This window comes from Callorhinchus milii, unplaced genomic scaffold (assembly GCF_018977255.1).
Source record: "Callorhinchus milii isolate IMCB2004 unplaced genomic scaffold, IMCB_Cmil_1.0 Scaffold23, whole genome shotgun sequence".
In the NCBI taxonomy this organism is placed as follows: Eukaryota; Metazoa; Chordata; class Chondrichthyes; order Chimaeriformes; family Callorhinchidae; genus Callorhinchus; species Callorhinchus milii.
Window position 1 is genome coordinate 1,635,039 of NW_024704764.1, and position 27,754 is coordinate 1,662,792.

Below are 27,754 nucleotides of genomic sequence, written 5' to 3' on the forward strand. Positions count from 1 at the left end.
CATAAAACTCAAGTACTTGTCTGAAGGCTGGGTTCTCACTAGGATTTTGGTATGTGCAATTTTGGGGAGGGCATCGGTGTGATGCAGTGTGCAAATCTCATGGAATTTTGAAAAATGGGCTCGTTAAGAATTTTATCCAATTTATTTTCAAATCGAGTTAGAAATATTACTGCATATTAGCAGCTGGCTATAGAGCGGGTCTGGCAGAGATCTGGGAATTTCCGGGAATGGGGGGGGAAAAAAGGCGTATGGTGCCGGGAATCTCCGAAAGGAAGTACACCTGAAAAAAATTTTCACTGGTGGAGGAAAGGGTGCCATTCCCAAGTTATTTATAGGCGTCACGAGACACATTTAAGTCTATTGCAGTCAACTTGCTATAAGCAGGGGTGTAGATCATCCAGTGGGTTTGAACAGTTGTAAACTGGCTGTAATTAACAGTGGAATTTACCATTTCAGTGCCTGGATCCACAGCGATTGACAAACTGTCCATTAGGAGGATTTTGATAGAGGCAGAGCTAGATTGGTGGTGCAGGTCTGAAATGAGGGGATCACCAACAACCAATCTGCGTAGTGCCTGGGATTGCAGAACAAAGAGGGAAGGGAGCGTGTGGAAGGTGATATGGGTGAATAATGTTTAATGTTTCCACCAGTTTGCCAGAGACAGTTACCGAAAATGAGACTGCAATTTTTTTAAGAAATCTGACAAAAACTCAAGAGATTGGCCAAAGGCAAAGGGTCCAAGTCAGGCTTCTCCAAGTACTGACATTCCTAAATGAACACACACTTCCTGTTCATTACGGAATCCAGCACCTCCTGCAGACCAGCTGCACTAAAGCCTCATGTTGACCTGTGACGGCGCACAGCATTACTTGTTTCAAAATCTCATGATGCCAGTTTGTCAATCACTACGATGCAAGCGGCAAGCAGCAAATTGCAGCCTCGTACCGTACACTATTATTAGTAACAGCCGCCTGACGGTCTTACTGCACTGAAAGAGTCCACCGCCAATTGTGACAGCAGATATACTTACACCTTTTCAAGCCTCTCAGATGATATGCACTGATGCCTATAGCATGTTACAATATACCTAATGTACCTCAGCAACAACTCAGGAGAGCTCTGGCTCTATAGCAGCTACAAAGATTCCTAACATCACACCACCAAATATATTCCTGCATCAATGGCACTTCTCATCACATGACTTAACATACCTGAAGATTTGTGTCACAACTGTTGTTGTACCCAATCATCCTGTCACGTAACAACCATCATCTTCAAAAAGACCGTCCTGGTGGGCAACGGTGGACTCCGCAGCACCATAACCACTCGTAACTACAATAACTTAGACTCTATGTTATTTAAAACAACAGTTTAGTTGTGGTGAGCTGCGGGCTGTAACACAATCTCAGGATTCAGAGTGAAACTTGAGTGGTTTATGTTACCCGAGTTATTTGATTGTGTTGCAGCCTTGTGCGATACTCCAGCCCTCAGAGTTTATTCATACATACAACACAAGCACATACACTTTTTTTGTTGTTGGGAGGGTGCAGTGCAGGTCTTGCCAAGCCTTACATCACCTGCAGCCGACCTGCGCCCCGGCCTCCACCAGTGCAGCTTGCCAGCTGGCTAGGGGAGCTACTGGAGAGCAGACTGCTAACTGCTGCCCTCCAATTCTGCTTCCCTACAACAGAATAGCTGAGAATCAGAGGAGTGGAGCGGCCAAAGAACCAGCATCTTGCCACTCTGTGGTAGCACACATTGGTCCTTCACCATGCTGCTGAACGGATCCTCAAACTCGTATGTATTTTCCCCCATCGGTTGTAAGCCGTGTTGACAAGTCAGCAGTAAAACGGGTAAATCATAATTGAGATCTTTTTACTCAGGAAAAGATTCCGTTTTGAGGAAAAATAATAAGATTGATGGTGTTCTGCCTTACCCAGGTTATTTTATTTCACCCCAGGAAATGTCATAGAAAAGTAAGTTCAGTGACTGAAGTGCCACCGGAATGAATCATTCTTTCCACTCGGCATAGCATTGCTCTCCAAGGTCTGGTATGCTACAGGTCAGATGTAAAGTTCTGCAGACACCGGCCAAACAATGAGTCTCAATCCCAACCTAAAAATACTGCAAAGTACGACTGTACTAATCTTTGGATCATTGAGCAGGGTTGTCCAACTGGTACTAGGGTAGGCCTATAGCAGATTTGCCAGAGTGAATACACGTCCTGTAATCCCGATTCACCTGACAAATCAATTTTAATACCCTTCAAAGAAACTCATCTGCCCCTCTAACTGCATGCACCTAAAAAGGCATTTTATAAAGAGTGGGGAAGGGGAAGTTAGCTATTACAGTGGGCTATGTAGGCTAATCATTCATTTTCAAGATATGGGCTCAAAACTAGTTCCGTCTGACTGAATGAGATTTTTTTTTAAATATAGTTGTTAAGAGGTCTACATTAAATTACTACAGCAGTCTCAACTCCGCTCCTAGCAAGTGTGTCGGGGTCAGACTCTTCCACTGTCAAGCATTCTGGGACTCTACCCCACATAAAGGGCGCTATATAAATGCAAAGTTGTTGTCTAATAGCACAAAAAACATCCACAGATTAGAGCACTCATTCCAAATGAGATGGTAAATGTCAGTATAGTCAGGTAAACTCTTTGGAGATTGAGATTAAAGTTGTGTCGTTAGAGGGGAGAGCATTCTCTGCTCTGCCCTATCTGCCATGCATATTATACGTAACCTGGGAGTGCTCAATACTAACCCTGGGGAAAATGCTCCATTCCCCAGCACTCACAATGTTGAGAAGTCAGAAAGGAGGTAAACTTGCCAGCAATTTCAAGCAATTTTACTTTAAATCCTCTTCAATTACAGGTTCGATTTATGGAGGAAGAAACGAGTCATTTTTTGTTCAATTGACAAAAATATTTCACATTTTATTTTCCGATTGAATGATGCTACTGCTCTATATTAAAATCACTTAGGTCCTCCTTTCGACCACAACCTTCCCTTTATAGCACCAAAAGGGAAACAGAACACACACATCTACTTACCATGTTTGATAAGGCAACTCTGTCCTTTGGAACGATCAGGGTGATGTCAAACGTTGCTTTTATGGCAGGTTCGTCCCAACACGGAAATGCTCTCCGAGCATCTGTCGGCTGCAGAGCAACAATATCAAGCATTGCACAATGACTTCACTCTACGTATCAAGTTCTACAGATTGTACCGATTGAAATGTGAGATGCTTCGACAGATTATTTGAAATGTATCTATTAAAATAGCTTTTTAAGCCACCGAGACTTAGAAGGTGACCAAGTCCTGGCAAGTCCCTTCCTTTCCGACCTGCTTTCTCCCCACACCATTACCTCTGGCCTCCTGCTCGTCCCTTGTCCTCTGCTCCACCATCAGCGGCTGTGCTTTCAGCCACTGTTCCCCAAAGCTTTAGAACTCTCTCCCTTGATCCCTCAACTTTGCCCCCTCCTTCCCCTCTTTTAGATCACGAATGAAGACCTTCCTCTTTGACTGTGCTCACGATCACCTCCTCCCTTTCCCGGAGTCGCGCTCCGCCACCACTAAGTGCTCCGAGGTGCAGCCCCGGGTGAAGGATGCTGTGTAGATGCAAGTTGTTGTTGTCTAAACAAGGTAAACACGTTTAAACTGTAAAGGATAAATTACAATTTGGAGTTTTCAATATTATTTGTGAAATCGGTTATACTTGTTTTAAAGCGAATAGAATGTTTTTTCTTAAAGTCTGCAGAGTATTCTTTGTTGTAAGTAGTCCAACAAAGCTTTATGATGTACCCTCATTCTTTGGATCCACCCCAGAGTCTCTTCAACTCACTCCCTCATCTCTTTCAAGATCCATCTCAAGACATTTGACTGAGCTTTTGGTCATCTTTTCCTTCCCCAGCTCCCACTCCCAGCTCAGGGAGCCAAGCCTGGATTGTTAAGTACGTTGGAATGTCCTTCTGACAGGAGAGGTACGATATAATTTTTTTTATTGTGTATGCAGCACTTTCCTTGCTCTGACATCAAGTGGCTCAGGTGAGGTTGAGTACGGATCAAAGTTGGCTCAATCCTCTCCAAAATACCCAACCAGAGAAGAAGTTACATTCAGTCTGTGTCTATACCTATACCCCCCACAAAACTGTTGAAGCAGATACTAATAGGAGTTGTTTCAAGCCATTAATTGAAGCATCAACTGGTTTTGCTGGGAATCTATTCCACAAAAACTCTTCTAATCTTAGTTGGCCTCAAGTTTTGTTTTAAATTTGAAAACTACACTCTCAAATTCTGCAATTGTGGTCCAAGACAGAGTCCACCTCAGGACTGGATCATGCCAATCCCTTATCTTGCTTTTTCTAATGAAAGTACCTTCATCTCTGTAAGCCTCTCTGTGAAAATCTTATCTGAGGTCACTCAGAAAGCTGCTTGTTAAGACAGAATTTTATTTCATGGGAGTTCCATTTACTAACCTCAAACTGAGACACGGCAGCATAGCGTACTTCTCCCAACAATGTTGTATACTTGCTTCTGTAGAATCCCTTCATTTTGTCATTGAGCTCTCCCACAAAATCAATCTTCAGAGTACCATGACCTGTTACAATACATACTATGATTAACTTACAAGTAGGAGGCAAGTCAGTTGTAATGCAGGATAAAGTATGAGATGCAATGAACCACTTACACCAGCAATTTCTCTCCCCCACCCCCATCCCGAATTGCCAAGCGCCTTGGGAAGTCCCCTTGGTCCAAAAGGTAAATTTGTATTGTTTTTGTGAAGGGGGAGGTGTGTGTCTTTTTTTGGTCAGCCAGGTGTCTGGTACACGTAGAAACCATCACTATGCTAAACAACAACAACAACAAGATTCCATTTATTGAGCGCCTTTCACGTCGGGAGGACGTCCCAAGGCGCTAAGAGGATCCAAACCAGACAGAATACCGCCTGCGTTTCCTATGCATGCCACCCACACATGGAAACTTCCTTGAGTATGGTATGAAATGCACACTCTCTCCTGGGTGGAATGCACACCGCTTACTCAATTCCAGAGAGTTTTAGGGGCACATTGGCACAAGTTGAGGTTCGGGGACCCCAGAGTGTGCCCTGGGGTAACTGCTGGGAGTTTTACCAGCTAAAACCACATTGAGAGCACTGTCTGGCAAGCTTCCTTCTTCTTGTCCAGCTAGGACCACGCTACACATTAAGACTGTGGCTTCAGGATTAAGAATTCTTGCTCCAGGGGAGAGAGGAGGAGAAATGAGACACTTTCCCCAAAAGGTTGACATCAACTACAGAACAAACAAAATAGGGAAGCAGGTCACCAGTATCTTCTTTGCTCTGGGACACTGCCCTACGTGAGGGGCGCTATATACATGCAAATCGTTGTTGTTAGGCAATGACACCAAAGGGTTAAGAAACTGGACAGCAATATTTCTCAAAAGGGCATTATTATTTGTATAATTGTTAACTACATTCTTAGGCAAATCAATTGGTGATTTGTGTCAAAATACTAATTGCCAGGAAATACTTTTTCACTTCAGTAGCAATCACTCCTGGGTCGCGTACAGCAATGCCAAATGCACAGCAAGAGTTCTGCTCTGCCCTACTCTACTGATGGAAGTGATTGCTATCAGGTTTGCACTTTCAATGCAGGAAAATCAAATGCATCTGTAGAATAAGTGGCAAATTTCTGCGTCATGCCTTCAGCAACACTGAGTGCATAAGTTGCTGAATGGCTTCAAGATTTCACCTCCCACCTTTTAAGGCTTCCTTGAAACAAGCCACATTCCTCAATTAAAAGGGTTAACATGGTGTCTGCAAACAAGGGCTCTGCCAATGCAGCTCCCAAATGCAATGAAACGTTAAACAAAGTAGCTTTTTAGAGAATAAAAAGTAGAAAGTTCATTAGTAGAAAATACTTCTTTCTATATAAAAAAAACTGTTTGGAAACTGAAAGGGTAGTCTAATAAAGTTCTCGGGATTAAAAATGTTTGTAAAAGAAACTATTCTGAGGGCACACTGCACCTCATTCTTGACTTATGACAAAAATTTTCAGCTTTGGGTGTTTAATCATTCCCGTTGTGGTGGGCAGGCAGGCATTACATTTTCACACATCATTGCAAAACTCACCAACGTTTCAACAATTAATAAACCAGAACATTTGTGAATCGTATGTTAAGCAGCCTCATGGCTGTGAATATTCCATTATGCAATCCTGTTTTGAAGATTTTTCACCCTCTGAAAGCCACAGTAGAATGTAATGAGAACATTTACAAGCAGCTCATTGTTCATTGCATTCAGACAAGTGATGGATAGGTCAACGACAGCAATATTTTGTCAGTGCGGCTTTGCCTGATTTCTCTCCCTTGCTCACCCAGATAAATGCCTGTTGTATTATGCTGGACGCAGTCCCAATGTATAAACAGTGCACACAAAGGATCTAGAAACTGCATGTGCTACTAAGATTCACTTTTTGCTCTTTAGCAATAGAAATAACCTCCATCTTTCTGAAATTACCTTTTTGGAGAGCACTGGGAAATGACAGAGTCACCTTCTCATCTTCGTTTTGATAATTGAATCCAGTCGCATTTATTTCTGGAAAAAAATAGACCCAACATTTTAAAATGAATTCATTGCATTCTGTTTTGTTTTGATATGGGGGGGGGGGGGGAGGTACAGTAAGAATAAATTCCAGCAATACCAAGCCACTTAATTCCCTTTTTAAAGCGCACAATTTTACTCTCCTTTTGAGCAAGCTGCCCTATTTGTAGGGAAACGTGATGTTTCTAACAGGAAGGGGAAAACAATGACTGCCACCTGCCTGTAACCCCAAGCAACGTGCGTCATTCCTTTAGAGGTGTAGTGACTTGTATTCATAGGCAAACACGCCAGCCATTTACACACATTAATGTCCCACAACAGACAAGGAATAAATGACCAATTTTATCTGGTTACAGGCTATAAATAGTAGCACATGCTTATCACCTCAAAGTTGGGGGAGAAAGGAATGATGTGCCATTTGTTGATTTCCAGGGCCTTGGGACGTCCTCCCGAAGTGAAAGGCACTATACCAATTTAATTTGTTATTGTTGTAAAATCCTTGCATTTAATATAGTGCCTTATCACATTATTGAGACTTCTCGAAGCGCTTCACACTATAAAGTATACTGACTGCATTCAGAAACTTGGCTCCAAGTAACCCCAAATGTTGCCTACATCACTTAAGGAAATACCAAGCCTCAATTCATCTATTTTTGATAACAGAGATCAAGAACACCATCCAACATATTGGAGCAGTTTCACCTTCAGTCAATGTCAAGCTTGTTTAGATCTACCATCATTAAGTAGCCTGCTCTCCGCTTCGCTGGTTCCACATGATTCCAGGACAGAAATAAAGTACTTAGCCACAGCACCGTGTGCTGCACTCCAGGGCAATAATAGGGTTATGTCAAAAAGGTGGTTTAGGAAGATAGCTGCAATTCATGGGATTAACAGCTGAGCAAAATTCACAAACGAAAGATCAAGAGTGGCTTCATCAATGTTTCCATCCCAGGCCAGAAATTTTAATCTTATCTGTTTATTATATGAGTAGCATCACAATTCTACAACTAATTGTAGTTTTCACAGTAATAAGGCAATAGGAGAATAGCATAGGAATGCCTGCAACTAGTTACTGTCGTTCGGAAATCTAGCGAGGGAACTGCAGGAAGTAGAATTCCTTAATATTGGGGTCAGTATTGAACGCTTTAAATCACTGATTGTATTTTCCCCTCTTTTCTCCACCTGCAGAACTCCAACTCAGTTCTCCAATTAAGGAGCCAGCTATCGTCTAATAATAATAACTCACATTTAGTATAGTGCCTTTCATGTCAAGACGATGTTCCAAAATGCTTCACAGGATTATACTGTAAAGTGCAGTGATTGTTTTGTGGGCAAACATAGCAGCCAATTTACACACAGCAATGTCCCTCAAACAGCCATGAAGTGAGTAACCAATTTTCTTTGGGGGATTGTTGTCCAAGACACCGTGAGAAGCTCCCTTCTCTTTTCGAATAGTGCCCGTGTTAAACCGAGGTGGATCTTTAATATCCACTTTGGTTTAACATAGTGCTGGCCAAACCACAGCTTGGATCTCATCAGCAAGGTCATCAAGTGGCCCCTCACCAACATTCACACTAGTCTAGGTAAGTGTGTTCGATCTCGTGCTTCTCCACATTTTTCTTGATAATGATAATTTATAGCATAAATCAAGAAATATTAAATCAAGCTTTTTTTGGATGACCAAAAAGATTGGCCACCAGTGTCCAGGATGTCCCCCTGACGTGAAAGGTGCTGTGTAAATTGTTAAACGGTGTTGAACAATTTACACAGCATCTTTCAAGTCAGAAGGACATCCTGGCCAGTCAAAAATTTGGGCCTGAGCTGGGGGTTGGGATCAGGAGGGGTGGAGAGCAGGGAGGGTAGGCGGGTCACTGATCGAAGAGGAGGGTCGTGACACAAGCCTTGAAGGAGGTGATAGCACTGTGGGATGGAGTTCCAAATGGTGGGGACAGAGAGGCTGAAGGCCTGACCGCTGATGGTGGTGCAGGCAGGGGATGTCTCCATCTGAAGGACGGCACATCCAAAAAACAAGGCACACCCTCAGCATTGGAGTGGCAGCTAAGACTGTCCTGGCATGGAGCTTGAACCCACAACCTTCTGACTCAGAGGCAAGAGTGCTACAAGCCAGGCTGACATACCAAACATGAGTGAAGTGCCATGGGATGCCTTGTCTTCTGATATCGCCGTACACATAATTACTTGATTCAACAGCTGAAATTGTGAAGTTGTTGTGTGGGAAAACAGGAACCAGCATCTGCTCACTATGCTGGATCACTAATACTCTGCCTCTGCAGGACTCATTTGTCCGAAGAGGAGGAATTGGTTTCTTTGCTATTAATAAAGTTCATTCCTAACTGGTTGAAGTAAAATTAATACAATTATCAAATCTTGCATATTTCAAAGTGAATAAAATACTTTCCCTCTATTTATTCACAATATATATTAACTCATTGGACATAAGTAGAAGTCAGCCTGGTTGAGCTAGTGGCACTCTTGCCTCTGAATCAAGCCACACTTCAGGATTTTTGTGCCCAAAATCAAGGTTGACGCACTAATATAGTACTGGGGGAGGGGGGCAGAGTACTGCATTGTCAGAGGTGCTGAGCATGGGATGAGATGTTAAACAGAGGTCTCGTCTGCCTGTTCAGCTAGACGTTTCATAAAATTGGCTGTTGTTTTTGCCTACAAATACATAAACTCTACAGAGAAACTGAAGCGTTCTGAGTCGTATAGCCACAATAAGAGGCTACATTAAATGTAAGAATTATTTGTTCAGCACAGGAAACGTTTGAGTTTGACCTTCCCTTCCTGCACTTCCGTTAGGTCTTTCAAATAAGTCTAATCNTTTTTTTTATCTGCTATTCCTGTTACTCCTAATTATAATGACATTATTGTAACTGAAGCTGACAAACAACTTTCAATATCACATGCAAACAGTACAAGGAAGTACACAAGGAAGGAGAAAAGGCCAATAGGCTCAACAGGCCCTTCCTAAAAAATGTTTATACTTTTTTTAAAAAGATTTGTATGCTTTTTGGTTGATAAATCTTTTTCATCTCCAGTCACATTCTCAGTATATACCTCAATTCCTTCCTTTTCTATAAAACATCTAATTGTGCTTTGACCTATTTGCTTATATATAATAATAAATACAATATTTAAAACCCTCGTTTTTGCCACAAATTAGCAAATTAGTTCAGTCAACTTTGCTAATTCCTTCTTAACCTTGCCAAGACTTTAATTGGGTCCCCCCAAAGTGTCATTTCTCAGAGAAGGCAGCGGTCAATAATAATGGACATAGGATAAATGGTAATCTAAATGAGAAGTTTAAAACAATAAGAGAATTGGTACTGTAGATGGGGAACTGTTTTTATCTATGTACAGTAACAATTCACCTGTAACCACCTTAAAACTCTCCAACACAGTACACTTCTGAAGTTATCATTTTATGGTGAGCTATCAAAATTATGCTCACGGCTATGTATTTTCCACTATCATTCCAGCTGCACTATAATTAATGGTTTATCCTCTCACTTCTTTATTATACTGTTTGAGATTATTCAAGGCTTGGTAGCTTCTGCATAAGAATGACCCTCTCCATCGATCACCAAATTCTATTTACTCGAATGCTGATTTCACTCTACAATTTTCTTCAGATCACGAGTGGAAAGAATTCAAAAGAGGAAGAGAGTCGACAATGTTGGATGACAATTGAAGGAGATCATTGACACTGAGAAGGATCAATTGATTTCTCTTAATTGCCGAATGCTAGTTCTTCCTGGGAAATGGATTAAATCAAGTCATTGCTCGAATCTCAGGGAATAAGAGTACAAATGTATTCAAGTAAAATGATTTTATAAACCATGTACAGTAAGATAGTGTTGATTTGCAAGCCGCCTATTGCATGTTTGATGGACTTCGATGCGGAGGTGGACATGAAGGTGCGACACACCAACAAACAAAATCCAGTTTGGCTTGTGTTAAGTGTTTAAGACGCTGGCACAGGATGCGCAAACATGCTGACGTCTTCGGGTTCATTAGGTATGTAACAGGATAATGTCACTGATTCTACTAGACATTCAGCTACCATGATAATCGCTGGCAGTTCTTTCTAACTACACCTCAGATAGGATTTGTTTCATAAGTTAAGATAAAACAGAAGTTATAGAAACTATTTTGCAGTAATCAGCAAACTAAAGAAGTATCTATCGTCCAATCTATGTCCTAAAACATGACCCAGTACCGACTTGTAAACCTGATGGAAAAGGGAAGGAGGAAGGAGAAGTCAGAGATTAGGGTTAAGTGGAGACTGAAGCTGCAGCAAATCTGAAATCCGATCGCTAGTTCAGATTCCTTCAGCACTTGTAACAAAACTGCTTGTGCAGGTTGTCTCAATCCAGGCAATACTTTTTTAAAAAATGGGAGAGAGGGAGAGAATAATGAACATGAGAAAAGGCTGATCGAATTCACGTTTTGGAGGATCATGAACTGGGATTTCACTCATGAATGTATCCTGCATTACAGGGAACTTTAGGTGCAAGTATAGAATTAATTCTCCAATGCAGAAGGCTCTCACCTTGACAAGGACGGAAGGAAATCGATTTATTTGCAGAAGATTTAAGGTTATAATAAATCAGTAATTTTGGGGGGGAAGGTTGATTGTTTAGATGGGATTACCTTACATAAGTTAACCTGTCTGTTTTTTAAAAAAAATACAGGCCATTATCACTGTGCTGGCGGGATTCAATGCATTAAGTTCAGGCACAGGTCCCAAGTAATTAAAATGGTGAGATTTGACAGAAGGAACCATCTGCATTATGAAAATGACTTTAAGACCTTATCTTGAGTATACAAGCAGTGTAACGCCAATACAAAGCACGACTGTGACAACGTACAGCCTTAATTATCTAGCTGCTGAATGTCCAATTTGAACTTTGCAGACTGAAATTCATCAGGCTCCTTTCAATGTCTCTTAGCATAATATCCGCAAGAAGGAGTGGTGGATGCTTTGTAGTTGATCAGCTACATTCTTAGTACCAGATGGTGAAAGCCCCACGAGATTAGAAAACAGATTCATGTGCTCCACCAAAATAACAGGTAAGCAGTCTTTCTCAGGTATATAACACCTAGAGACAGATGTTCAACAGTAAACCAGAGCCATGCACAGCTGCATTCGTGCTTTGGAAGGAACCGTATTCCTATCAACTCAAAACAAGCTAGTAATCACTGTATCTTGTGTTATGGTATGAATGTGTCACCATTGTGACTGTTGAAGCCGGGGGGCAAACAAATGCCATACATTGCCTCCAGCGTTACTGGATGACCATTGCCAAATTGTAGAAAAAACTGGAGCCCTTCCCTTCAATGTTGACGCCACTATAAACAGAAGCAGCTGTGATATCAAAAAGGCACATAGATTACCAGGCTCTGTGGCTGACACTGCCCTCATGTGAAGTGGCTTCACTAACACTGACCAGGACAGAACTTGGGATGAAAGCAACAAATAAATTTAGATCAGCCTCTTGGCTGCCCACTTTTTTGCTCTCATACGTGTTAAATCCACTTTGGATTTTAAGCAAGTCATCTAACAAGTGTTGAAAAAGAAGTGTCACTGAGGTCTTCAGGTCACTCTCTATCCATCCATTATTTGTATAACAAGCTATACTTTACTGTGCTTTATTTGTGAATGTCTTCGACGGGTATCAAAGTGCTTCACAGAATATACTGTAAAGTGAATTGACTGCATATTTTTGTGGGCGAAATGTGGCAGCCAATTGCAGTCACGGATTGAGTGACCAAATTATTATTTTTTGTAGGGATTATTGCCATTATCTGCCAATCAACTAACAACCGGGTTCCTACTTACTGCAAGGTAAACAGTGATGCGTGCAGCAAGGAAACTTGCTCAACGTTTCGCCCTGTTCTGGAATTGAACCCAGGTCCTCTCGCTTGTGAGCTGCGTGTTCTAACCATTAAACTGCAGGACTCCACAATGGATGAATGAACTTCACAGGTAAGAAAAATTAACAATAGATGTGCCATCACTGCAACAGAGGATTCAGTGCAAAATTCCAGAAAACTGCAGACACAATCATACAATTTACTCGGAGGAAAGAGCATACAACATATGCTATAAAATAATTGCCAGTGCAATATAGGGGGTAAGAAAGAGAAATGAAAGAACACTTTAAATTTACAAAGTAAATAAACTACACATTTCTAAAAATGTTTCTATTTAAAAATACATCAACGATAAAAAAGGAGCGTCAATGGCAGTAGCTCTCTTTGTCTGGAACTGGTCAGTTTTGGCATTAACTAAAGGCCTTGTACAAACAAAACAAATTCCAGTCATCTGTGCCAGAATACAATGATCACATGAACAGAGCAGTGACACTGCAGCCAAGTGGCTTCAGCAAGTGAAACTGCTGCAACAAAATTAGAAGCAGGTGATACAAAAAGTAGGAGAGTTGCAATTAACCCCTCAACACCGCCCCCCCCACCCCAACATAAAAACATAAACCGATTAGCTGTTTTACTGGTAAAACATTTTGAACATTTACCACCAAATACAGTGGAAGCCTCTTTAACCGGACGCCAGTTAACCACGGACATCGAGTAAATCGGACAAAATGCCCAGTCCCGATTCATTTGTATTCTTACCCCATTTTAAATATAGCTATTAATTTGTACAATAATCCGGTTAATCCGGACAAAACGATGGGAGGGAGGAGGTGATGCCGCTCCTCTGCTGGGCAGGAAGAGGTAATGGCATTTCGGTTAACCACGGACGCCGCTTGGGCTGACAAAACGGCCTCCCTCTGATGTAGGTACAACATGTGCGACGGCTGTAACTGGCTACGGTGCCACTGCTCTGTTCATGTGATCACTGTATTCTGGCACAAATGACTGGAATTTGTTTTGTTTGTACAAGGCCTTCGGCTAACGCCAAACTGACCAGTTTGAGACAAAAAGCACTCCGGGACATGACACTGTGAAGGGCACTATATAAATGTAAGTTGTTGTTCGGCTTAATCTCCTTCCACTGTATATACATACCTAAATTCATACTGGGGCTTCTGATGTACACAAGAAATTACTACACAATACCAATATAGTAGATGATCAAATACCAAATGAATATAGCCCCACTGGAAAATACTTTCTCACCATCATCTCTCTCCAGGCTACATGCCAAGGCTCATGCAATATGTTCCTTGGACTGCATGAATGTTTCTCACCAACTCATCACGAGGCGGTGACATTTGCAATCTACGTTAACCACATTCCTCATTTATCTGACTTGCTCAACACCTTCTCAAACACAGTTCAACTCAAACAAGTTAGCTCTCTTGAGTGGGAACCATAGAGTGATGTGGAAGGGTTTCTCTTTATTGAGCACAGGTACATACAGTAAGTGACACTGATCTCAAGTTGGAATAACAAGATAACACAGTGGAAGACATCCAGGGTTTGAGGGTCAAAGAGGCTCGATTCTCAGCTCTACTCTGTTCACAGCTCAAACTGGACTTGGAAGGCATCACGCAGAGGCAGTGCTTCTCTTGAGGGGGGGGGGGGGGGGTAGAAATTGGAGGGTATAATATCTGTTGGGACTACAGAAAAATATATTTGCAAAAAAACACACTTAGATGAAAAAACAAATGAATTTATTTGGTTATTGCTACCAATAGGAAGAGAGTGCACTTTTGCTGCTCTGACCTTCTAAAGTTTTGTATTTGGAATGCACCAAGCAATAAATAGGAGCCTGGTTGTTAGTCGATTGGTGGATCGGTCTTTTGAAGGTAAAAATCCCTTAAAAATTATTTGAACACTAATAATTTGGTCCCTCAATCCACGACTGTTTGTGGGACACTGCTGTGCACAATTGGCTGCTGCGTTTCACCCACAAAATATAGCTAATTCACTTCACAGTATAGTCTGTGAAGAGCTTTGAGACATCTCGAAGACATGGTAAGCCGCTGTATCAAATGCAAGCATTATTATCAAAAAGAATTGTGTTATTACAGATTTTACATGGAGCAAAAGTTGGCAGAGACAAAGGAATTCAGGTCTCAAAAGATGAAAACTACTGCAGTGTTTTATAGCAATATGCAATTACTGCTTTTTAGTGGCGTTTCATTATCAAATACAGCGAACTGCCTGCTCATACTCAAACACTGTTCTGTAATCAATTTCCTGTTATAACATGGTATCTGTTAGATAAAGAATACACAGAAAAAGGAGGGCTAGAAATAACGAGAGCAGTTAGATTAGGAAGCAGAAAAGCAACAAGATTGTTATGCCAACAGCATATCAGAGGCCCATCTTGGAGAACAACAAATTACATTTACACTTGTATAGCACCTTTCTCGTCAGGAGGATGTCCCAAGGTGCTGAAAACAGATCCAGCTCCGCAGCATTTGTAATTGGAGCAAACTCAAATTCAGAAAAAAATTACTTGCAAGTAAGAAGTAAAAATCTCGCTATGTGATCCATCCATTTTATTACACTGTGTTTTTGTTGCCTAGAAGCATGCACATCTTGGCACCAGACATGACCTGTGCTTAAACGGCCATAATACCGATGGCAAAAGAATCCCCAAGTTGGAAGAAGGACTTCTGATAATAATTGCATTTAATATAGCGCCTTATTACATCTTTGATAATTGTGCACAGCAGTGTCCCACAAACAGTCGTGGATTGAGTGACCAAATCATTATTGTTTTTTAGAAGGAATTATTACCCCTGGAGAAGCAATCCACCAATCGACTAACAACTGGGTTCCTGCTAGGTAAACACAGGTGTGTGGAGTAAGGAAACTTGCCCAACTGGGGTGGGGGGGGCAAAGATAGAAAGGAGGTGTAATCTGGGTTACCATGTCCAAAAGAGCTATTAATAACTACAACATTGAATACAAGTATTGGATTTGCATATTTTAAGCTTTATCAGAAACTTGAGTGATGGTCTGATTTTTATGTTCTTTTTGAGGTCGATAATGTAAATTATCCTCAGACCATTAATTTGCCTGCAAGATGGCTAGCTGGCTATTTCACAATCTTAAAGCAGATGAAATGTTAATTTGGGTACTTTCAAGGGAAACAGTGAGGAAAGCAAGATGTTCTTTCCAGGACAGAACCAATAGCATTAGAATCACCAATGCATTTACTGTGTCTGCCACATCAGATTTGCTAATCTTTGGTGCAGGGTCAATAAACTCACTATCACATGCACCACAATTCTTCGATGAATCAGAGTATTCAAAGTGAAGGAAAGTCCTCCTGATGTCCTGGCCAACAATTCCCCAGATACAATTGGTCTTTCACTTCATTGTTTGCGCAAATTGTCTGCTGCGTGCGCCTACAAAGTACAGTCACTACCCATCGCAGAAAATCCTGAAGCACTGAAAACATCCCAACATGAAAGGACAAGATTATCAGTAGTGGTATGTAATGTTCAAAAGCGCTTAAATGGGAAACTAGTGAACTTTCAATTGTGGTAACAATACATATTGAAAATACATATTAGTCGGCCAGGCAGAACTTTCCACATCTAATATATTGTACACTTAGAGAAACAAGACTATAAAATCATCAAGCTTACCTTCTCCACCTTCTGGGACATACGAGGCTGTAATGATGTCTATATCAGCACAGTTCATAACAATCTGATTGGTTGCCTGTTTTACCTGCAAATATAGCATGAAGTAGCATTAGTAACATTTTTAGGTACAAAATGAATAGAGAAACAGTTTTAGTCAACGTTCTGTTTAGTAGATTGTTTTCGAGTTTGATCTTTCTCTTTCCAAGCTCTCCAATTTCTAAAAATGCAATATTCCCTTTCCTGAGGTCTCCCAGGCCTTGCAACTTTCTGCCTTAATCTTTGAAAAAGTTACTCTTACACCAGATACCCCCTCACACCAGTTCCAGTTAGGCTCCACCGGCTCCCTTCGTCAAACAGATTGATTTAAAGATCCTCACACTCATTTTCAAACCGCGTCATGTCCTGGCACCTCCCTACCTCACCGAACTGCTTATTCCCCAACCCACAACCCGCTGCTTCCGCTTGACTGGCTCCGGCCTTCTGCCTGTCCCTTGTGCTCTCCATTCCACCATTGGTGGTCGCACTTTCAGCCACTAAGCCCTGAAACTCTGGATTGTTTTCTCTATCCCTCCGCCTTGCCCATTCGTTCCCCAGCTTCAGGTCGTGCCGGAAGACCTTCCTATTCAACCGTAACTATGGTCTCCTCCCCCTCCCCCTGGCTCCGTGTCGTGCTCCGCCACTGTCAAGCGCGCTCTGGGACGATACCCTGCGTGAGGGGCACTATATAAATGCAAATTGTTGTTATTTGTAATGCAAGAGGATCTCAGGGCAGTCCAATGGAGTCTTGTATCTTCTCTTCCTCCTACTCTTCTCCTTATCCACTAGTGCAGACGCACAGATGCACAGGTCAAGCCCTCTCTCTGATACAATCATCTGTGCCCATTCACCATGATTGTCTAAATGAAGGCAGAATGTACAAAGATTAGGCTATTGAGAGAAGAAGCTTAGCATTTCTCCAGACAAACTGCCGGTAAAGCCAGTGGCAACTGTGAAATTGAGTAATTCAGACAAGGAAGGTACTACGTTTGATCCCACTCTCTGGTCAGATCATCTCACTGGCTATCCAGTGAACCTGGGGAAGTTGAGCAAGACCAGGATTGGATTTAGACACAGCGATAGTCAAAAGCCATTCCATTGTACAGTCTGCCACCATTTGGTTTCAGGATGAAAATGTCCTAAGAGCTTGGGTTCAAAAGAGTAGATATGTTTGGCCATTGGTTCAGTGGGAAGCTGTGCAGATTTGGTAAGAATCAGTCTTTTTTATGGAGCCGCTACCTAAAGAATGTACCCAATTACTTAATAAAAATTCACTAGAAAACTCATTAAAAATGCAGCATTTTTAATTTACTAGTTCAGTTGATAAGATTGTGTGCAGCAACAATTATGTATTTTCAGAGGAAAAGGATGGTCCTAATATTTGTTTGGTATCTGTTTGGTTTGGATTCAATTCATTAGGAGTTAATCTAAACATTTAAGACAGTATAGTTTGCATTATTAATGTACAATGAGTGTACATATTCCAGACCAAACATAAGCTCTTGTTTGAAGCATCACTCCAGATTCCTATGTACACTATTTTTATTATATTTAGCAGATAGTCTGCCATTAGAAATTTCTACAAGGGAAAGATTTGTTCAGTTTAAACTCAATGCAAAAATGTTTGTAAAGTGAATTTCTTAAGCACAGGAAACACAATCCTCACACCAATAAATACTTGATTTTAATAATAAAGGAGTACAAGTTACGTAAGTTAATTTATATAAACAAGGAGTCATAAACCAGAATTTATTAGAAAATTATTGCAAAATCTATTCCACTGCATCTTGTTTTAGCACATGCTTATAAAAGCCTTACAACAACCTAATTAACAATTTAACAGCCAGACTGCCTCAGCAATCATAATTTTTAATAAATCTATACAATATTCCCCGCACCTATAACATCAACAATTCTTAAAAAGATGTTCAGCACTTAAAGCGGTTACTCAATTTCACGAGACATTGCCAGGATTACATTTTGTAATCAGGACATCAGTAACTAGGTCATACAGCTGGTAAGCTGTTGCAGTTCGAACAATTTAAATATTTGCTCCTACAACCTCACTATGGGTATCAGTCAAATCTTACTAAAGCTGTTTTTGTTACTGTTGTGCTAGTTTAGAATGTATTTTGGCCTCACGCTGAACTTGGATTCTCCTCTAGTGATAAATGTACAGCTGTGTTACAGTTGCTATAGTTGCCGATAATTCTGCAAGAAAAAGACTAATCAGAGAGAAAAGCGATTTCTAGAAGTTGCTGACAAAATGAACAGTACCACTGGAAAAGTCTAAAAAGAAATGTCTTCAACTGCATCAGCTTAAAATTGCTCCAGTTTGGCTGAATTTGCAGCAAACAGAATCACGGAAATTACAAGAAAGGAGCCCATTTGTTCCAGCAAGCCAAGTGATGTCCACTGGTCCAACTGTGATGCTAACATCCTTCACAGCCAATGTCACCAACACTTGTTATACTCTTCTACCTCTCACATGATGGTGACAGCAGAGGATCCTATAAAAACTATCTAAGCTGAACATCAAGCAGCTCAATAATAATCCTAACATTTGGTATTGTGCCTTTCGTATCAGGAGGACACCCCAAAATGCTTCGCGAAGTACTATAAAGTGCAGTGACGGTGTGTTTTGTGAGGGAACGCAGTAGCTAATTTTCACACAGCAGTGTCCTACAAACAGCCGATCTGAAATACCAGGTACGACTTAAAACTCTTCTAAATTCATCCAGTTTCCTAAACTGGATGCTTCAGACTGGCTCAGTTGCAGCACCCTCACCTCTGAGTCAGAAGGTTGTGAGTTCAAGCCTCAGGTGAAGAGATTGAGCTCATATAGATCAGGCTGACACTCCAACGCAGTCCTCGGAGGTATTGCAGTTCCGTCTGCCTTTTCAGCTGAATATTAGATACCACACTATTCGAAAAGAGAAGGGTTTCCCCCGGTAACCCGGCCAGCAACCCCCGAATAAGAATTGGTCATTCACTTCATGGCTGTTTGTGGGACATTGCTGCGTGACAACTGCTGCTGCATTTGCATTTCTCTAAAAGCAAGTTCTACTTAGCGTCTTCAGAACAGTAAGTACCAACTCGGTCACCATAGGGACTACAGTGGCTCAACATAATGCCTCCTCATTACGAGCCGCATGTTTAAGGTGATTCAAACTAACTGCCATTATAGTTAAGCACTCTGAGATGCAGTCTGGCATGAAGGGTGCTATATAAATGGAAGTTTTTGCTGTTAGAAAACATAATAATTGAAAACAGTGTTGGGATTATGCCATTTACTTTGAAATTAAATACTGGAGTCCTGTAGCTCAGTGGTTAGAGCCCTCGCCTTGCAAGCGAGACACCTGGGTTCAATTCCAGGCAGAGCGAAACCTTGGGCAAGTTTCCTTACTCCACACTCCTAATAATAATCCCTCCAAAACAAAACAATAATAAATTGGTCATTCTCAATCCACGACTGTTTGTGGAACACTGCTGTGCGCAATTGGCTGCCGCGTTTCGCCCACAAATTTACAGTCAATTCACTTTGCAGCATATTCTGTGAAGCACTTTGAGAAGTCGAGAAGACCTGAACAGCCACTATATCAAATGCAAGGATTTTTATTATTATTATTAATGGATAATGAAACCAATAAATTGTCTAGCAATTTATAAATGATATTGATTTGGAGGCAAGTATCTTGGACAGTTGCAATGCTACATTGATAAAATGCTCCCAGCTTGATATTGCATTTTGTAGCAAATATGTAGGTCAGCAGAAAATAATGGATTGGTTTATTTTCTGCCAACAAAACGCTTGCGAAAGATCTTAAATATTAAAATCATAATGTTCAAACCATTATCTTACAAAAAAAGACCCTACAGAAATTACAGGAACAGAAGAATCATCAATCCGCATTGAAGCCTGCTAGGCAATGAGATCATTGCGATGAGGCAGGCAAAATAACGAGTTGAATTCTGATCACAACTCACAATGTTTCCTCTGATGTTTAGCTGGTCCAGAAATGGCCAGGGTGGAAATGAGATAGACAGAATAGGAAGGTCAAAGGCTCAATTCTCCTCTGTGCTATGTAAGTCAGTCTGAGCTGGGAGTGATAGCAGTGATACAATTGGCCTCTGTTCTGTTAATGCGTCCACGCTGAAAAGGGCTACGTAATTATCATAGGAAAATGCCACTGGGATAATGTACTGTTGGGAAAATGCCACCTTACGGGATTACATCCTAAGCAGAAGCTTGGATACAATGAAATATTGGAAGGGGCAAAGAATATTTTACACAAGCAAGATATTACACCTACTCTCGGGATAACATATTACACACTATTTGTTTGGGAGTAGCAACAGAAGAGCTCCACTGCTGCAGTAAAAAGAGAAAGCACTGCTCTATTTGAATACAATGATCATCATGTTTTAAGGCGGAAGCTCTTGCAGGCTCACTACACACATGGGCTATTGCCCAAAGCAACAAGCCAGAAGCTGTTTGTGTGAGCTTGCGCAATCACAGTTTCAACTGCAACGAATGCTTCAATTCTACCCCGGAATGTAAACAGGACAGAATCCAGCAAAAACACAAGCGGCTCCTATTTCAACCAGTCGTATATTTGTGGAAAGTAAATTTTTCTGGCCTCAGCAGGATTAATATTCAACAATAGATAGTGAGAACATCAACACCATTTATGCCGTCAGCTGCCACTGCTCTCCTCCAAATGCAGCCTTTACTGCTCTTCACTGAAAAGACATTTATCCAAATTCCCTGTGTAGTACTATTACAATTTAACTCAATAAAGCTTGGAGTCTTAATCACTCCAAAATCAGAGTACATTCTGTACTCGCTTCACCAAAAGTAAACACTTTAATGAATGGTAATAGTACATAGTACTAGCAGAAATGTTTGAACTTTCACCACAATAAAGTGTTAGCAAATTTATTTAATTATATCCATGCAATACACATAGAAAATGGTCCCCTTTATAAATCATGCGGGAGATCAAATAAAAGACTTCAGTCTGAAAATACCAGAAATATTTACTTTGATGATTTTTTTAAATGCAAGGATAACTTATTTCTCAATCAAAATCATATTCAGGGCAGTAAATTTGTTCTCCAATTCCTTTTCCTCCTTTTCTCATTACATTTGAATAACACCTTTGATGGTCCTTAAAAAGCATATATGAATTTGTTTAATTTCTATTAAAATTGTAATTATTCAAAAACTCATTCATTACCTGAATGCCCAACTGGTTAAATATTTACTACTCAGAGTAATACCTAAGTAAACACATTGGAAAGACTAAATGACAATTAACCCCCTCTTCCCCCTTCCATTTTTAATTATTTTCTTGCTATAACTATGCTTGCATTTGATAATGCCTACATTACTGAAGCCTCTCAAAGCACTTCACAGGTAATTTATGTTAATCCCATCGAGTATATTTGTGGGTAAACACAGCAGCCATTTTGCACACCACAACAGTTCAACAAACAACCATGACATAAATGACCAATTTATCTTGAGCACTGTTGGCTAGGACACCAGGGAAAATACTTATCTTTCCAAGAGTGTTGCAGGATCTTCACTGGATCAAGCAGACAAGAGCTTGGTTAAAGGATTGCATCTCTGACATTGTAGTGCTCCTCCAGTAAAATTTACAATCCCTCAAAAAAAATGTGGTCACTCAATCCATAATGCACACGTAGCTGCCGCATTTTGCCCACAACATACAGTAAATCCACTTTACAATATATTCTGTGAAGCGCTTTGAGACGTCTCAACGAGGTGATAAGGTGCTATAACAAAAGCAAGAATTATTATTAATATAATGGAATTCCTCCAGCCTAAAGTCGCAGAATAGAATTTGAAACCACAAACTTCTGACCACACGACTAAAGCTAAATCTGATTCTATGTAAAATACTTACGCAGCAGGGTAAGTTACAACAAGAACTAAAATAAAACAAATGTGAAAATACTGTTTTAAAAATATATCAATCCACGAATTTAAAAACTTTAAAATATTGTAAAATTTGAGGTTCAGTAGCCCATAACTTCAGATTTGAAAACTAGATGAATTATTTAGGTTGCTCTATTTATGCTGCCAAAGTGCATTTTGAGCAAACCTAAATATATACCGTGATAGGGGACATTGAACTTTCTTATGTCTCACAAGATCACACAGCCAGTCTAACTTTTTGTTAAATCCACTTTTTAAAAACAATTCCCAACCCAGCGTCTGTGAAAAAGCCACTGCAGCAAAGAATACACGACAATATAAAACAATATGCACAGCAAGAAACAAAGTATAGTCAAGTTCCACTAATCAGAAGGTTGAAGGTCATTATTAAGCTCTATGCTGTGAATCGTGTCTTGAAGGAGGCAAAGGAGTGAGCAAGGCAAAGGGATTGGGATGGAGTTCCAAAGGGTGAGGGGGAAGTACGGGGACAGTAGTGCAGAGATAAATGAATGAATATCTTCAGAGAATTGTCCTTTCAGGGCTATTAAAAAAGACAGATCAATATTTTGTTTGAAGAACAAACCATTCAGTAATCCAACTGCCCTATAAAAACAACATTATGGATTTTCTCCTATCTTATCAAAAGCATTGCACCAGAGTATACAGAGAGTACAATGGCCTCTGGCCCACAACTGGACTATAATAGTTTCTAACCATATCAGTGTTACCATAGCTAAACTATAACACAACAATGGCTTAGCAAATGGATACTCAGGCGTTGACAACACTCCTCACCTTATTAGAACAAAAAAAGAAACAAAGGCAACAAATGGAAAAATAAGTACGGTATTCTGACAAAATTCACAGAAAAAAAAAATCACTGAAAAATCACTGATGGTTCTTAATTTTGTTTGGTGCTGAGAGGCAACAGATGGCCATCTGTCCAGGAACACACAGCAATTAATTGAAGAACAGGCCTCAAAGCAATTCACTCACCCCATCAAGCTAATTTCTCTGCACAGAACAGCTTCGATAATTTTTTTTTGCATCCATGTAGGTGAGGAAACTTCAATCAAGGTTTTTCTCTGATGTTAGCGTGTTTGTAATACTGAGCCTTTACTGATTCTTGAACTGCTGTTGCTCGGAATAGTGTGATCAAACAATAATAATTTTACAGAAGTGTCAGGAGTTAACCATAGGACCATAATTTACAATGGAACAGTCACTTTGCACCAGGCAGCAAATCTCACTTAAATTATCTTGGAATCGAAAAGCGAACCAAGGATCAACCACAAACACCTTCTACTCAAAACATTTGTGACAGTTAACAACCACTACTTGTATTTAAATAGTGCCCTTCACATAGAAAAACATCTGACTTTCGAACAATATAAAAACCTGCCGGCAATTAGAGTGCTAGACTTCAAGTCTATCTACCGACAATCTTCAGCAATACAAGCTGGAGCACTTTACACATCACAGTAACAAAAATCTGTTGTAGAATGCAAGGATCATCAATATCTAAATACAACTTACTGCTCATCAGGGAGACCAACAGGGGAACAACCAATGGCTTAATCAACACAGGGTCAAGGTGGAGAGGAGGTCAAGGTGATATTTCTTCTCCCAATTAACTATCCAGCAACTCCCGATTGGAAATACATGTGGATGATAGCTAGGTAAAAATAAGTTTGGGCTCGTGTGAAATGCCCTTCGATCAAAAAACCTATAGATATCCATTGTCTGAGCTAAAAATAAAAACGAGGCATCCAGGTGAGTTGCGATCGGGATGCCTACGGAATCATACCCAAGGAGTCAGTTCCTTTGAGAAAAAGTAAGAAAGCCAGAGTGATGAGGCATCATTTACTCCCAAAAATAAACAGACAAGGCAATATTCTGAAAAATATTTATCTGGGTATTTTAATGCTGATTTTGGTCTATGTTTTTCCAAAAGCTTGTTTGTTGCACAACTCACAACATTTTCATAGTTTTCACTTCAGGAGGACATCCCAAGATACTGGACAGCTCAGGGTTAAATGGGGTGGGAGGGGAAAAAAATTACCGAAGGTGCGGTCAAAGAAAAATGTCTTGAGGTGCAGCTTGAAAGAGGCGAGGGGTGAGTTGAAGGGACTCCAGGAAGGAATGGGGGTAAACGGGCTGTGGAAGCCTGATCACCAATGATGGGTGGAGGACATGAAGCTGAGCAGAGAAAGCAGCCGGGTTTCAGGAGGTCACAGAGGGTGAGGTGAGACCATGGAGCGATTTAAAGGTTAGGACGAAGATCTTGAATTCAGTCTACTGGGGGATGGGGAGCCAGTGGATCTGGGCGAGGATGGGGGTGATAGTCTCGTGGAGCCTATGCGGGAAAGGGATATAGACTGCAGAATTCTGGAAAGCCTGTAGCTTGTGAAGGGAAGAGTTGGGGAGTCAAGTGAGCCAAGAATTGGGGTAGTCAAGCCTGGACGCGATGATTGTGTTCATTAGGGTCTTGGCGGCCTGAGGGAAGAAGTAGAAACTGAAAATATTAATCAGGTGGTGGAAATCTGAGTGGGTCACAGCATGGACGTAACAAGATACTGAGTCCAACAAGATACTGAGATTTCGCACTGGCTCCGCAAGGTGGAGTGTGCATCCATGTAGATTGATGTTGTCAGTGCCTGAGGTGAGGAGATGATGACAAGAGTCAAGCAGGAGAACTATCTTGTCAACATTCAACTGAAGAAAGTTAACTCAAGACTTGATGTCTGACAGGCCATTGATCAAAACAGCAAGTGTAGAGGCAGAGAGATAAAGTCGGGTGCCATTCGCATAACAACAACAAGATTATATTTGTATAGCTCCTTTCACGTCGGGAGGACGTCCCAAGGCGCTGGACAGTGTACAGTGTTTATTATTTATGTACTGCGTACATGCGGAAGTTAACTCCTGCAGATGATATCGCTGAGCAGGAGCAAGCAGATATTAAAGAAAGGACCAAGGTAGAGCACTGAGAAACGCTGTACATGAAAATACAGGTTTGGGAGGAGAAGCCATTGGAAGAGGCAAAGTGACAGAACATTGAAAGTGGAGCTGAGTGGAGAGACCATGGAAAAGGACAGCATGATGAACAGTATCGAAGTCGGCAGAAAGATCAAGAACAAGGAAGGCAGAGAGAGCACTAGTCACAAATAGAGAGGACGTTGACAAGTGACTTTCACCAGGGCTGTCTCAATACTAAGAAAACTGGCAAGGCAGCAGAGGGGATTCTCTAAATTTTGTAACTGAGAAAGTCCATCATCCCCTTGCATTTGGAACTATTGGAGAAATGGGAAGGTAAGGAGGCAAATGGTCATAGAGAAAAGAACATGAAATTGTGCTTAGCTTTATGGACAATCCTAGAATAGGACAATTTGACTGAGGCGAGGATAGACCGGTAGGTTTTGGTTAGATCCAGCCAGATCTGGAGGTAGACCATTAGGCTGGATTTAAGCCAGGTGCATTCAGCGGCACACAGCTGCCACTTGAGGGAGGGGTGGAGGCTGGTGTACCATGGGGATTTGTGGGAGTAGGAGGCGGTGCAGGATGTGATGGGAGTTAAGGGTGTTGAGAATAATAATCCTTGCATTTGATATAGCGCTTTATCACACCTTCGAGACTGCTTCATAGAATACACCATAAAGTGAATTGACTGTTTTGTAAGCAAAACTCTGCAGCCAACTGCTCACAGCAGAGTCCCACAAGCCGTCGTAGATTGAGTCACCGAATGTTTTTTTGAAGTAATAATAATTATCCCCAGAAAAGCGATCCGCTTTTTTTTTAAAAAAGGCACATGACCAACTACCAGTGATTTATCTTCCTTGAGGGTGGGGGAGGTAGACAGGGTGTCCTTGGAGCTGAACTGACTGCACAGCCAGCCTGGCTCATCAGCAGGACGTCCTCCCGACGTGAAAGGCGCTCTATAAATGTAATGTCGTTAACCCTGAAAGCCAAAGCCCTAACGAGGCTAGCCTGACAAGCAGCAGGAAAGCTAGCAAAGCAGTGCTCTCAATGGCAAACTACATAGTTTTAGCTGATTATAGACTCTAGCAGTTACCCCAAAGCACCTACTGGGATCCCAAGCCTTGGCTCTTGCTAACCTGCGCCCAATAGTTTCCGGAAGTAGCTAAACAGGACGCATCCATCCAGGAAGAGAGTGTGCATTCCATTCCAACAGATGCATCAGAAATTTCCACGTGTAGGTGGGATGCATGGAATTCTCTGTTTGGATTCTCAAGCATGGTGATGAGTTTCTGAAGATGTCAGGTGTCACCCTGCTGATGCGTCCCCCCAAAAATAATTGCTCTCAGCCTTTTGTAGCCTCACTCTTTGGAGCTAAATTTAGCCATCATTAAATTAAGTTGAAACAGGAATCAGACCAAGGACGCATTACTGGTTCAACCAGTAACTGAGACATGAATTAAAAAAGGAAAATTAACAGAACAGGCTGGACTTGTGCCACTTGTTAGGCCCAACTCTAGAGGTCAACTCAGTGGTTTCTCTCTCCCCTCCTCCCACGCACAAATCATTTTATCATAATCCTAAACTGCTGCAATTCTATTCTCACTCCTTGTACAACTTCAAAATTGTGATAAGCCAAAATTGAATCTGTTACCCAATAACCTTTTCTGGAGACTAATACATAAAGTTAAGAATTGATCTTATAAGCAAAACGTTGAGCACTCTTTTCCTTGCATTTGACATAGCGCCAGACATCTCAAAGCACTTTTGCCCCCTCTGAAAGTGTAGGAACTATGTATTTGTGGACAAAAACGGCAGACAATTTGTTCACTGTCCTACAATAGCAATTAATTGAATGACTTTTTCAACAAATAAATCTAAGGGACCGTTGCCCAGGACACTGGGAAACATTCCCTTCTCATTTCCAAAGTTGAATTGAATCATCCCTTAGAACTGAAAAACTGGACCATTCAATCCAAATGACAACAGCTTAGACAATCCTGTACTTCCCAAGCACCGCACAGGGCATCAGCCCAGATAGACTATGAGCTCAAAGTCCCACAGTCCCATCCATGACTTGAACCAACAACGCCTCTGACTCAAAGCAGGAGCGTTACCAATTGAGGCAGGCTCACACCCAAGGTAAACTTAAAGGCAATCAAATTTATTGCCAAATTATTTCATTCATCTTAATAATAATCCTTGCATTTGATATAGCGCCTTAAATCTTTAACCAAGATCCAGTCTGCTTGTTCAAGTGGATGTTAAAGATCCCATTACACTATTCGAAAAGTGAATTTCTTCTGATGTCCTGGCCAACAATCCCCAAAATAAAATTGGTCACTCACTCCACGGCAGTTTGTGGGACATTGCTGTGCACAACTGACTACCATGTTTCACCCATAAAATACACAGTCTATACATAAAATTGCAGTCTATCCTGCGAAGCACTTTGAGATGTCTCAACATAATAAAGTTATATCAAATGTAAAGATTATTATTTACCATTATCTTTACTAACGATATCTGTTGAGATAAACGAGGCCTACTTCAGCATTACTCGTCACATTAAATCGA

At 41.0% G+C, this 27,754-nt stretch overlaps 1 protein-coding gene across 1 annotated transcript in view; it reads right to left on the reverse strand.

The window, feature by feature from the left end:
* npepps (aminopeptidase puromycin sensitive) overlaps positions 1-27,754 on the reverse strand; it is a 92,976-nt gene that overhangs the window by 51,440 nt on the left and 13,782 nt on the right. The window contains exons 2-5 of the mRNA XM_042343162.1: positions 16,201-16,285; positions 6,521-6,598; positions 4,479-4,600; positions 3,054-3,161 (exon numbers count right to left, since the gene is read on the reverse strand). Coding sequence (XP_042199096.1) covers positions 3,054-3,161; positions 4,479-4,600; positions 6,521-6,598; positions 16,201-16,285 — 393 coding nt within the window. The remainder of the gene's footprint in view (positions 1-3,053; positions 3,162-4,478; positions 4,601-6,520; positions 6,599-16,200; positions 16,286-27,754) is intronic.